At 37.3% G+C, this 14,763-nt stretch overlaps 1 protein-coding gene across 1 annotated transcript in view; it reads right to left on the reverse strand.

The window, feature by feature from the left end:
* Positions 1–14,763, reverse strand: part of PRIM2 (DNA primase subunit 2) — a 90,217-nt gene that overhangs the window by 58,158 nt on the left and 17,296 nt on the right. Inside the window, exons 5-6 of the mRNA XM_063153520.1 lie at positions 11,029–11,124; positions 10,049–10,186 (exon numbers count right to left, since the gene is read on the reverse strand). Of these exons, the coding sequence (XP_063009590.1) occupies positions 10,049–10,186; positions 11,029–11,124 (234 nt within the window). The remainder of the gene's footprint in view (positions 1–10,048; positions 10,187–11,028; positions 11,125–14,763) is intronic.

Genomic DNA, 14,763 nt, shown 5'->3' on the forward strand with positions numbered 1-14,763 from the left:
CCAAGGTATTTGTTCAGTAGCAAAAATCTAGAGAAAGAATTTCAGTGAAGTTTAGAATCATGTTTCAAAAGAAATAGTGTAATTTGCATTTGAAATTACACAGTAAGTGTCTAACACAACAAAATGTATTGTTTGTGACAAATAAGAGACTGATTTTATATTTAAATATATGCTAAATTAATTCATAGCTTTTATTTTTCCTATTACATTTCTTTTATTTACTTGCTCATGCAATATAAGCTATCATCAACTTTTATTTAAAAACAAGTATTTGCTTTCTGTCAACAAGGGGTGTCACATGCCTAGCATTCTACAATACTGCCTGGGAGACTCAACTCCTCCAAAAATTACTTTAAAAGCCTGTCATCTTGAGTAAGAAGTGATTAATAGTTTTATTCATTTACTCTGACAACTGGTGGCATTCTTCTCACTTTGAAAAAAAGTAATTCTACATTTCCACCATCCCCGAAGAAGATTCTCCTGATTCACGCTTCAGTTTTAAAGAGAGAAGGTGGGGGGGCAGTGTGTTGGGATTTCCACATTTTGAAATTTTATTTTTACTGTCAATAAATCAAAAGGATGGAGTAAAAAGAAACATAAATAATATTTGGGATTAAGAAATCTGATAACAGAACAACCTTCACCTCACTTTGCCATCATAGCTACAAAAAAACAGGGAAAATGCATTTGTTTTTCTGTTACTTAAAGCTCTAAGCAGTACATGCAAATTTAATCCTTTTTTTTAATGTGTACATACATAACAAAGGCTGCAGTCATTAATAAACCAAGTCATTTTGCTTAACTTGCAACAGATGGTAATAAAAAGATCTTTGCTTTCTGATATTTGTTCATGAATACAGATTATTTAAATTAAACATACTAGTAAATACTAGTATTTACACGAAAAGGAATTTGTTTACATAAATACAGAAAAAAAATTCCAGCCAAAAAGATCTTTCACAAGCTACATGTAAATTGGAACTGAGTATCTTCATTGGACTGGTTTTCCCTGATACTTCACCTTATTTTCTGCATTCCTACAATCAGACACTGGACAGCGAATTCAGCATCCCTCAAAAATCTACAGAGCACATGCAAGATTTTACAAATTTTCACATAGAACTGGAGACTTTTAAATACATCATCAACCTTCCAAAATCCAATCTATATTATAGTACTTTGCTGTCTCCTCCCTCAGACAGATATCATCAGACCAATGAGATGACAGAAAACATTTATGTTTGTTGACACTACCAAATGAACATAACTCATGTAGGATCTATGGAATAATCCAAAGGGAAATCCACTCAAAAGAAGCCCCAAATCAATGATTACCCTACTTTAAAACATGCCTGCAGTCCAAGCACGCAGGGATACAGCAGGACACCCCTGAGGCAGGTGAGCAATGGCCACTAGAGGCAAAGTGATGACCCAGGAGGAGCCTGGCAGCAGAGCAGGGGCAGTGCAGAGGCGCCTGGTGCTTTCCTGGAGACAAGGCATTATCCAGGCAGGGACCTGCTGCTTTTCAGGCCAGACTGCAAAATGAAGCCACAGCTGGGAAGGGAGAGGGGCAGGATTCCAATGCTACAGAGCCAAGTTTAACAACTCTAGCTCATGTTTGCAGCCTAAATAAATCATGTTTCAGGAATATTTTCTGTTGTAAAAATTCTGTTCAAATATACAGCCTCTGAAACATTCCCTATTTTCCTACTATTAGGAAAAAGTTGCTCTGAAAAATAATCTTCATTTATAAAAAGTATAAAAAAGTCCACTTCCTCTATAGCACAGGTATGTAAATTAGCAATTAACTGAAGAAGCAATTCATTAACAGATAAAATATCCTTTGGGAAACTGCAGTAAAATGGAAAGTCATACAATGAGGCCACCCAGAAATTAGCTGCAATAACAATGACAGTGACAAGCATTTCTAAAAATACTCACTTCATCTATATTTAATGTCTGAAAATAAATATTCAGTAAGTTCAAAAAGCATATTGCTATTTTTTTCTTAAAAGAGTTCAAAACACTTGAGTTGTGTAATCAGTAAAATTAGTGGGGCTTTTTAAAATTAGTTTACAGTAGAATTTCTTTTAAACACATCTTGGCAAAGGCATTGCTGAGATAAAACTTGTGCATACTTTATTCTGACACTCTCTGCTTTAAGGAGTGCTCCAACCTCTAAAACGATTCTCTAAGTTAATCTGCCAAGACCTGAGATGACTACCAGGTGCTCAATTTATTTCAAGTCTGATTTTGATCTACTGACAGTCATTTCCAATTTTTCCTTCTGACTGAAAAAATGATTTAAAATTTAGCCCTTCCCCAAAGGTCAGCCAACCTTTATCATTAGTAGGAATGGCAATGAACATGTAAATGTCACATGTGCAATGTACATGGACATCATGTGTGTTAGGACAGCCTACCACTTTACTAAGGACAACAGCCATTCTCCATATTTTATTGCAAAATATGTGAAAAAAAAATCATGTAATTGGAGAGGTAGTCATCACAATTTTTAGTGATTCAACCCATTTCTTTTTGCCTGCTCCATAAACTTGCTAAGCCAAAGCACAGTGGATGAAATTAACTCCAGATAGATACTGCTTCGGTTATCACATAGCCAATGGCTGTGGGTCACAGGCCACACCGAAAATAATCAGGAAAATGCAAATTTGTAGCACAGTGTCAACCTGAGATACAAACTTTTGTTTACTCACCAACTGCATGTACCATTGCAGTTCCTTCTCACTGACTAAAGTGCATCATTCACAAATTACTGTTACCAGCATATTAATAAATGACATTTAACAGTGCCACATTCACTGATGAGTTTTCAGGTTATCATACTACCACACAACATAGAAATAAAATTGCACTCGCAACTAATATATTCAATTCCAAATTTTTTCTGAAATTTGGGAAACAACTAACTTAGGCAAGCCTTCCACATGCTTCAAATACTGCAAATCTTGTTTTGTTAGCTTGACTATCATGAAATATCGATGTGGATTTGAAGACTGAAGAATTTTCATACACACCAAACCAGACAGGACTATGTAGAGACCACAGCAATTGTTTATGCTGCAAATTTTCTACTTAACAAACTCTTACACTCTGTATGAAAGATGCAAGAAGACAAAAGAAGAAATAGAGAGAAAAAATACTGAATACAGTCAAATTTAATTTAGCCTCCTAACATTATTTATAATTACTTTATGATAGCAATCTATGTGGTCTCTAGAAGCAACACATGTACTTCAATAAGTAGAGGAGATAAAACATTGAAGAATGCATTTCAAAAAATAGCAATGAGACAACAGCCAAAAAAAAAGCCACAAAGGAAAGTCCAGTAATGAGTCCACATACAAGCTTCAGTCTTCTCTTGACACACACTCACTCTAAATAATATCCCAGAAGATCACTTCTCCCACTCCAAATATCACCATTCTATTCAGCTGACCTGTGCCTTAGACCATGACCTTGTAATACTCAGAAACCAAGGGCAGCTGCTTCTCTGCAAAATTCTCACTGCAAACTTTGCCTGAAAGTCACTGTAATCACGTTTTACCTTACACTGCCTAAGTTATTACCTTACTAACCTTGTATGTGCATATTATAAAAATCATCCATTTATGTTACAGTGAATTACTTTAAGTTAACAGTGGGAACACAACACCTGAAATGAATTTCAAGTGACAAGACCATCATCAATCATACTTTCTCAGCATTAATGCCACCACATAAAGCCTTCTGCTCCACTGCTTAAAAATATAGGTGTTTCAGGAAGAAAATGTTTTACAGACGGTTCTATGTATACTGATACTTCTCTGAATTAGGAGAGTTTTTGTAACTATAGCATAAGTCAACCAAAACAGAATCTTAAAATTACTAATATTTCATTTTAAAAGACAAATCATTACAAATATTAGTAATGCAACTTATTTGATTCCCATCTCCAACTGTTTAAAAGATTACATGCCAAATCAGGAACAGAATCAGGAAAAAATGTACAAAATTAGAAAACACCAGTGAGGTCTTCCTTTTGCAGCAAGTCCTCAAAACCCAGCAATTTTATTTGTAGACATTTTTTCAGATTACAAAAGATAGTAATTCAAAGTAAAAAAGTGCTGGTATTAAATTAATAAGAAAAATGCTCTATCAGGATTGTATGTATTAATATTGGAATAAATTTCTTATGGTGCCAATTAGTGCTATTTCTAGGTTCTATTTTAATTTGCAAACAGTAAGATGTTATATGATGCTCTGACAAAGAGTTCTCACAAAAGCAACTTTTCTGCAGTAATTTAGAGACCAGCCAAGTTATTACTGCAATTGCTAGGCAAAAAAAGGGCAGTATTTAAAAACAAGTATGATAAATCTATGGCTCAGTTATGCTAGCACAGATAATTACAAGTCTTTGCAAAATAAACTCTTCAACATACCACAAAAGTACTCACACAGCAGGAATATTTACACAGTCTCAAGCATCAGTTTACAGCTTTAAAATATGTTTTTCAAAGACCACTAAAACTTTAGGACAAAGCATTATCTGAATTAAGGTAAAACGACAAAGATTTGATCAATTTGATTCAAACACCACTGGGAGGCATCCCAGTCAGTGTCAGGTTTTTCAGTATCTAGGATCCTTACATCATGAATTTATCAGGGAGCTGTTCCAGAGAAAGAGCCCAGGAAACACAAAAGCTAACATGGCTGTGTGAGCTGGAACCGGAGTGTTGAGCCTCCTTCTCTCCAGTATCCAACCCCAGATTGTAGCAGAACTACAAACATCACCACAAAATACCTGAACAGCCACAGATAACCCACCCCAACCTAAGGGCCAAATTCCCACACAGATAAAGACAGGGAGACTGATAAACAATTACCACTGCAAGTGAAACACTCCATGTGAGGGAAATAAATGTAATTTACTGTCAATTAGACTCAGGTGGTGAGGAGCAGAGACAACCAAGGCCGTTGCTTCCCTCTCTCCTCAGCTGCACTGTGCCCCTTCACCCCACACCTCGCCCAGGGCAGCAGGGGCAGCTGTGACAGGTCCAGAAAAGCTCCTCTCCACAGCCCCTGCCTGCTCAGGATCCCCCATGGGATGCAGCCCTTCAGGAAAACAAAAATGCTTAAAAGCATGGGTTCTCCACAGGCTGTGGTTCCTTCAGGACTCTCCACCTGCTTCTGTGTGGGTTCCTTCTCCCATCCTTTGTCCGTGTGTCGGCTGCTTCTTCCATCCTCTCCCCCTTTTGTCTCGCTTCAGATTTCTCTGGAGCAATCCTCTTTTATGCAGTACTGAGTCCAATACAACTCTGATATAGGTCTGTGATTAGTGTCTGAGCCATGACACCAAGCTGAATCTTCTGGTTTTTTTTTTTAATCAAAATTTAAAACTACTTTCCTCAAATATGAGATGCATAATTCTGTATGTTAGTGTAAACGCAGTGAAACCCTCATGAATAAAACATTAAGCAAACTTCTATGAATTTAAATTGTGTTACATTATAAAACAATTGTTGAGCTAACATTACAGCTCACATGTTACAGAAAATGTTTCTACAGTTTAATCATCATTAATGGCACAAGGAAATTATTTACTATCAAATGGGTCAGAGAATATATAAAGAAGGCCTTTGCAGTATTGATTTCGCACATAAAATTAACATCTTCAGTTGTACTTGGAACTGCCAAGAAGGCTTGACTAATATCAACTCCTCTTATTATAAAGCCTCAAGAAATAGCCACAGCTGGGATGTCAAACTTGTTTTTAAATGATGAAAGAGAACATATCTGAATGCTTCATGGGCTTGACTAGTAAGTGATTAAAGTGTAACTGACTGAACTGAATTTCTGCCAGTGTCAACATAAAACTTTTTTAAAAAGTCAGTGCTATGAATTATTTACTGTTCTTTCAAAGCTCAGTGTCAACACATCAATTCACTCTCATTCTATTCCTCCCTTACAACCCCAACTAGAATCACTCTAGTATGCAGGATGGTGACATACATCTGCAATGTAGCGAGCAATGTAACAAGGCTAGGCAAGCACCCAAATTATTCAATCCTTTGGAGACCTAAGAAGAGCATCTTTAGCACAAGCACATTCCCATAAGGTGTACAATTGCAGAACACCTTGGAAAAGACACAGCAGGGCATCATAATACCATTCCTGCATAGGCATAACTCCTTCCCAAAAACCTGTGCATGTGACTACTTAGAGTAGCACCAAATCAGCTCCACGAAGCAAAACATGGATCAAGTACCAATAATCAATAATATTGCACAAACAACCTATTCTGGAAAACTATGGTGCTTTAATATTGAAAAATTGTGCCACTAATGAGAGCTGTAAGAAACCACATGCTTGAAAAACCATCTCCCCAATATCTGTAACCAGGGTATTCTGTCCATTAGAAGTATACAGCAGACTGTCAAAACTAGAAGTTTTGCCCGAAGTCACAGAATCAATTACACTACAAAAGACCTGTGAGATGATCAAGTCTAACCCATGACCAAACACCACCCCATCAAACAGACCATGGCACCAAGAGTTGTCAAACACCTCCAGGGACAGTGGCTCCACAACCTCCCTGGGTAGCCCACTCCAATATCTAGTCACCCCCTCAGTGAAGAAATTCCTCCTGCTTTCCAACCCGAACCTCCCCTGGTGCAGCTTGAGGCCATGTCTTCTTGTCCTGTCACAATCACCTGGAAGCAGAGGTCAACCTTGCTACAACCTCCTTTCAGACAGTTGAAGAGAACAATATGGTTTCCCCTGAGCTTCCATTTCTTCAGGTTAAACTTCTTCAGCTCCTTCAGCCATTCCTCATGGGACTTGTGCTGCAGACTCTTCACCAGCTCTGTTGCCCTTCTCTGGACACACCTCAATGTCTTTTCTTGAATTGAGGGGCCCGGAACTGGGCACAGGACTCGAGGTGTGACCTCACCAGTGCTGAGTACAGGGGGACAACCACTGCCCTGGGCCTGCTGGCCACACTATTGCTGATACAAACCAGGATGCCCAAGGCCTTCATGGCCACCTGGGCACACACTGGATCATGTTCAGCTGGCTGTAAAGCAGCACCTTCAGGGCTTGTCTGCAGGGCAGCATTCCAGCCACACTGTCCCCAGCCTGTGGCACTGCCTGGGGGTGTTGTGAGCCAAGTGTAGGATCCAGCACTTGGCTTTGTTGAACCCCATACCACTCATCTCCACCCATCTATCCAGCCTGCCCAGATCTGCAGAGCCTTCCTACATTCCAGCAGATCACACTGCAACTCAACTTGATGCCATTCATGAATTTACTGATAGCATACTCGAGTCCCTCATCTAGATCATCAGTAAAGATGTTAAACAGAACTGGGCCCAATACTGAGCCCTGGGGAACACCACTCGTGAGCAGACACCAATTGGATGTGGCTCCATTCACCACCACAGCTGGGATCCGGGAATCCAGGCAATTTTTAAGCCAGTGACATCAAAATATCTAACAAAAGATACAATTTTTTAACTTAATTTTACAAACCCATTCTTTAGAAATAGCATATGCTAATTCAGATTATCACACCACTACAGTCTTAAATTCTCAAATTCTAATACAAGGACTGTCCACAAGAAAATGCTGAGAACAAAGCGTGAACACCTAGATGCTGCAAAACCACTAAAACAACTCCCAAAAGAACAAACAAGTAATGCTTACCAAAGTAGCAATATTATCAGATATATTCATTAAGAGACAAATTAAACAACAAAACAGGTGATGATGTTCAAGGCTTTATTACTGCTTAATTAAGTCTGGCCATGATGCACAACTTCTGTGCAAAGTCATGAAGACCTCTGTATCACCAGAGTGCCTGAAATGAAACACATTTCCCTTGGCTGATTCCTCTTTTGCAGTGGACCCCAAAAAGCACCCATGTCCTAAAAAGCACAGCTAAACCAGCTGTACTTTTTAGTACTATTTGATCTAGGCAGAACTTGGGCCTAGATCAAATAGTATTTCAACGACTACTTTTCACAAACAATACTTGAATTGTGCTACTGTGTCATAACTTCTGCCTCTTCAGTCAAGATATGGCTGAGGAAAATTGTTAGGATTTTGTATATATAAGTCCAGAGAATAATCTTTTCTTTAAAAGTGTATTCTTACAGTTTCACTAAAATGTAAATTATTTTTATAGCTTTGTTCCAGTGAAAACTACACTAAGCATCCACCTACCAAGTATCCCACTTCAATTAAGCCTCTGAGGTAACAGAGTTAACATTAGACTGACCTCAGTAAAACATGCTGGAACTTCAGCCTTCATTTCCAATGACTCAATAATATCCCTAGCATCTCTCAGCCATGCACTTTCCTGCCTAAAATTAGCTGAAACAACTTACTAAATACAGTTTCTAAATTAGTAATCAAAACCCCCCAAGTTCAATTTGGAGCTATGGAATAGGACAGAAATCACTAATCTTTTATCCCTTACCTAGAAAACGTGGTGAACTTTAATAAACAAAGCTTATATATTAAAAGACTAATGTGAACCAAGAACAATGTGAAGCACCACAATAACTTCTAATACAGCAATTCTGTAGAAGATCATTTTCCTAGGTCATGAGTGTTCAAATTTCTAAACCATGACTACTAAATATCACATAAAGAAGTACTTCTTTCCTATAATGCAGTTACTGCCTTTAAGGAAGCAATCTGGGTGAAATTAATAATATGTAAGATAGTGTGTGTGTTCTCAGATTTCTCCTCAAACTAAGTCAGGGCCTACTCATTGCAGTTCTTACTGGTTTTCACACTTCTCAGCTATTCACACAACACACAAATTTCAGACATTCACAAAGCTTCTCAAAAGCATTTTGAATAGATGCAGATAATGTGCATATTTAGCTACATTTCTGTGGAATACTTCCTTTCTTTTTAAATCCCACATAAGTGTTATCAGCTTTCAGCAAAAACATTATGCATCAACTCAAATACAGGCATCTCTAGTTGCAGTTCTGTTAAAGAGTTCTAATGAAAATGTTCACATACGACTATTACAATCTTCATTGTACATTAAATAATTCCACAAACTCCAGTTATATTCAAAGTTGATATGACTGCAGTATGCTAATTTTCTAATTTGGTAAAGGAATGCATTTTTGCTTCCCACTGTTTCTTTACTAAATGTTTGTGGTCAACCTTGGCATTAATGTAACATAACAATACAAGGCTTTGAAAACATTTTTGAAAAGCATTCCAATCTGTCTTCATGTTATTCAATGCTGCATTTTCTATGACTAAAATTTTGTGTATTAGACATGATCATCCCCTTTTAAACCCTGTGGAGAGTCTCAGAGATATTGTAGAACAAGAAATTCCTGAACTGATCACTAAATTACTAACAGAAGGACATTCACATACAGTGTTTACCACAGACGTCCTAACTAGATATAACTCAAATGTTCATGCAACAAAAACTTTACCTTTGCTTGACATATTCTGGCTTATCCTCATTTGAGTTCATAGAAAATTCAGTGTTAAAAGGGACCCACAAGGACCTCCAAGCCCAACCCTTAGGTGTGTGACCTGTACAGAGACTGAACTCATGACCCTGGCATCATTAGCACCATGCTCCAACCAAGTGAGCTAATCTCAGTCCTTACCAACAGATCATAGAGTCAAAATCCACAACTATTTCACTTGTTCCAAAAAAAGCTGTTGGAAAATGTTTTGGGAGAAAAGATAGATACTAGCAGAAAAAAAACCAGTTGTGTGCATACAGCTAACATGCTGAATGACAGGGCACGTTACTATCTCTGTGCAAAACAATTGCTAAAATTGTCTACACAAATTTCTTTAGAATGCACATTATATGCTAAATACCATTTGAAATTAATGACACAGCTCACAACAAATGTTTTTTAGTGCTACCAGTACTTGTAGTAAGGTTTCCATTCTCCAGATGGAAGCATATACATTTTAAACCCAAAAAGGCTACTGTCCAGGAGTGTCACCAAATAATAGCACAAGAGTTGTGAAATTCAGACTTCATGTGACTTACCGCCAGTGCTTTGGATAATTTTGTTCTATAGTTATTCAAAACAATCACATCAATCTCTTTAAATGGCACAAAGGCAAAGCCATCCTTAATAAATACTCTTCTGGCTCTAAATAAATCCACAGCATCTGCAAGTCCAACCTGAGAAGAAGAAAAAGCCACATTGTGGAATAGCAAAATAACACAGTAACAATGTTTACAGCCCTAGGATTCAAGACTGGCCAGTAAAGCTTTAAGTAATTTTCTGACTTTTAACAATGTCTCCAGGCAAAACTCACAAATCTGTGAAATCAAATCTTAATTTAGGAATAGGTAATCATTATTTTGGTGGGAAAATATTGCTTGCTTACAGAAAGTCATGCAACTAGGCAAAATAAGGTACTTCAAAGTTTGTGTCTACAAGTATTGATGCAATTATGTAGCTTTGCAACACTTACTGATTTGATATTTGAAAATGGATTTCTGTTTCTAACATCTGGAAATATTTGATTCATGTAAACTACATACAAAAGGTTTTGCAAGCCCATCTGGAACCCAACCAGCTTCACTCCAAAGAATCAGTGGGCCACATTACAAACTTTTCCTCTCCCGTTGCTCTCTTGCAAAATGAATTTCTGACTAATACAATCAGACCAAACCTAATTTCAGCAACAGATATTTGACAATGTCTTCATCCTGAACAATCTGACAGCCAGGTAAATTAAGTCATTTGTCTGGGAACATTAAAACTTAAGATCATTTTTGTGGCAAAAGTAAGGGATGGCAGAAGAGGACAGAAGACATTATTAGTAGTTTGAAGCTTCCTTCATTTTCCTAGTCCCTCCCTCTCACCCTTATAACTCACATGAAGCAGAGGAACTCTCATTAGTCTTTTAGATACTTGCATTTACTGTGGCTATTAGGTAAACTTAAAATTAGTATCTTTGCATTTAACTGAGAGAAAATGAATGCAGATCTGTGGGACTCAGCAATTTTTTACTTACCTTATAGAACATTTGTTCTTTTACTTTAGGCAGAGTGAAGCCAGGAGTTGACGCAATCAGCTCATTAGCCAATTGATTTTTCAGGTCTTCACCAATCTAAAATTAAGAATTTGTTTTAAAACTGTTAAAATACTTTAGGAAAAAGGCTTCTTTATGTTAGCATTATCTAAAATATTACTTAACTTGCAATATTATCAGTTTAGTTGAAAAGAGAAAAAGAGGTACATATTCAGTAAGTGATCACTAATAATTAAGCAGAAACCAGCAAAACATTAGTGGTCAATAATGTTAATCAACCTTACTTCCAAAGTAGAAGGGCAGATTTTAAACTACAATAATTTTAAGCATTAACAAGAACTGTAAAATACACTTTTTAGAAGTCAACTTCTCTAAAATAAAACTTGTGACAATCTTTGCTCGTCTCTGGATATGCATTAAAACAAAGCACAATGGATAAATAAATGGGAGTTAGTAAGGGCTTCATGAGATTTTAACAGAAAGAACAGTTTCAGCTTATTTTTAAATACAGATTTAACAAAACTATATCTAATCCTATATTCAGGAATTTAACTTTCCTTTTTATAAGGAGTGAGAACAATGGTATCTTTATTGTCCTTTAAGCCTTATTGCTTTTGCAGTTCTTGAAATGAGTAAAGCAGCAATGCTTTAATTTAACAACTTGAAGTACTTGAAAATCACAATGTTACATTTCCTAATAAAAATACTTAAATAGTGCATATACATAAATACACATCATAGAATCACAGAATATGCTGAGTTGGAAGGGACCCATCACAATCATGAAATTCACTTCCTGGCCCTGCACAGGACATCCCAAGAGTCACCCCATGTACCCAAGAGCACTGTCCAAACACTTCCTGAACTCTGTCAGGCTGTGCTGTGACCACTGCCCTGGGGAGGTGTCCCAGTGCCCAGCCACCCTCTGGGTGAAGAACCTTTGTGTGATATCCAACCTAAACCTCCTAAACAGCCATTCCCTTGGGTCCTGCCACTGGTCACCACAGAGATAAGTGCCTGTCCCTCCTCTTCCCCTCAGGAGGAAGCTGCAGATCCCAATGAGGTCTCCTCTCATTGGGGTCTGCAACCAAGTGACCTCAGCCACTCCTCATACAGCTTCACCTCCAGACCTCTCACCATCCTTGTGGCCCTCCTTCAGACACTCCCTAATAACTTTATATCTTTCTTATATCGTGGCACCCAAACCCACGCACATTTGCATAACATGCTTTTGATGAAGTATAATGGGAGTAGTCCCTGAGTGCAAGCATTTGAAATGTTAAGGAAGGCAGAATACCTTCTCAAAACGCAGACAGACAAAAATGTCACCAAAGCATCACACGCTGTGTGACACTGCTCTCCACAAGCTGGATGTGTGCTCCAACACCTACAGAGAGCTGATACAAGGCTGCAGCCAGGGCAGTTTTTAGAGACTGGTCAGGAACCAAGCCCAGGCCACCACATGCAATAGATGTGCAGACTCCAAACGTAAGATAAAGTCAACAATGTCTTTCCTCTCCATGGGAGGGGATGTGCTTAAGTAGTTTTCTCTCTGAATGGAGCAGAAAAATTTGTTGACCAACACTGATAATACGGTTAAATGGGCATTTCAACAAAACTTTTCTCCTTCTCACTTGAAAAACCCAACAAAAAAAAACCAAAACAAACAAACAAACAAAAAAACAAAACAAAACCAAAAAAAAAAAAAAAAAAAACACTTCTCTTGGAAGTCACAGGAAGGACCATTTAATTTCAAACTTGGACAAGTAGCTTAGTGAAAAACAGTGATTTGATATATGCATATGAAATAGCCAAGGCAGCAATGTTGAGAAGGCTTATGGTTACCCTGTCTGCAATCTGCAGTACTCTCCCAGGAAAACCAGCTTTAAAAAATAACAAAAGATGCCAGCAAGGCAGAAGAATGTAGCTGAAGAGAAAGGAAATACACAACAGCATTATATTTCTGCATGTAAAAATGTAAAGCTCAGCAGCCTGTAAAGAAAGCATTATTCTTTAATGAAGTAGCTGTATCAAAACAATTACATGTGCTTCTGTAAATAAAACAAGAAAATACTTTCTACAAAATACTCTCATTAACAATCTTATTCTTGTTAGACTTTGAAAAATTCCTGCTTTTCATGACACATTGAAACTACATACAAATTTCACACAGTGGTACCAAAACTCCATTATTCCTTCCAGATGACATATTTCTTGTCTAAGTAAGGATAAATCTAAGTCACTGCATCAGCCTGCAACCTGCCTTTCACCTACCAGAAACCTAAGTTTTCATTTCAATTCCAAAATAATGGCTTCCATTTTTAAATGTAACAGTTTTGTGCATTCTTATTAGAAATCCCTTAGGAGAGCCTGTCCACCATGTCATTCCAAATCCTCACTGACTGTGTAAATACATTGATCAAATAAAAAGAGTATAACATGTTGTACATCAATAGTGGTTACAGTTCCACTATTTCTCCTAGGATATCTTACTAAAAATAACTCCATCAAACAAACTAAGCCAAGGACAAAGCAGAATTTTTTTCCAGAGAGCTATTAAAGGAGTCCAGAAACTGTTTTACAGATAGGCCAGCAATACTGAGGGGAGAACAAGAAGAGGGAAAGGCAAGGATTCCTTCTTTATTCGTTCTTCCAAAAAAATTCAGCTTAATTTCATCAACAAAACCGCTATTTTCTAGCATTACATTTTATTTCAAAGGGGATTTATTGCAGACTTCACAAGCTGTCTACATCCTTCTGTATCAGTAATTTGACCATATAAGTTCTGTATAGATGTAGTGACAATCTACAGTGACAATCATTTTATATTTTCTTGCATGTCACTAGCAAATAATTTAACATTGTCGGGGTAAAAGTGATCCTGGTGAACCCTCACAGAAAACAGGTTAATTGGCCATGACTAAAGATTTAGATAAGACTGTGGACAGTGTAACCAAAAATACCGCTTTATCTGAAATTTTTTGTAAACTAACACAAATATTGTTGCAAAGTTCTAGTTATTATATACATAAATGATACACATAAAGCTGTTAAATAATTTGCTTCTTAAAGGCTCAAGTATGTTATAGGTTAGGCAAACATTCAGCAGCCCCACAACCACCTTGCTCCTTGCCTTTTCACCAAATTCACACTGCCTTCGTGTTTTCAGCTAATAGAGAGAAAGAGGAAGAAGAAACAAGGATAGACCTAGCTCCTACCTAAAGCTGGAAAATTACTCCAGAATGCATTCAAAAATAAGACTGAGTTCCCTAAAGACTGAAACATGAAAAATAACCTTCCATTTGCATTAATGATTTCACCATTTTCACATCAGATTGACTGAGGTGCAATGCAAAGAAATACACTACCTATAGTCTAAAATCAGACTCAAGCTTTCAGTGCAGCCTGTATTGCTGCATCCAGAGCATCATGAAACATGTATTCCAATTTCTCTTGGTTCAGAGAAGCCAGAAAAGCTTCTTTTTTACTGTTGCTTTTGGGGTGTTTAATTATTTAAATAAGAGTACTACAGTTTGTATATTTGATAATTTCATCCTAAAACAGCACCTGCAAATGCACATTCCAGTAATCATTAAAAAATTAGATATAATTAAATACAGCTTTTAGGATTCTAATCAAGATTAGAAAGAAAAACAAGCTGCTTAACTTCTGACAGAACTTGGCCATCTTCACCAGATAAAACACTGTTGCTCAAAA

The sequence above is a fragment of the Melospiza melodia genome, chromosome 3 (assembly GCF_035770615.1).
Source record: "Melospiza melodia melodia isolate bMelMel2 chromosome 3, bMelMel2.pri, whole genome shotgun sequence".
In the NCBI taxonomy this organism is placed as follows: domain Eukaryota; kingdom Metazoa; phylum Chordata; class Aves; order Passeriformes; family Passerellidae; genus Melospiza; species Melospiza melodia.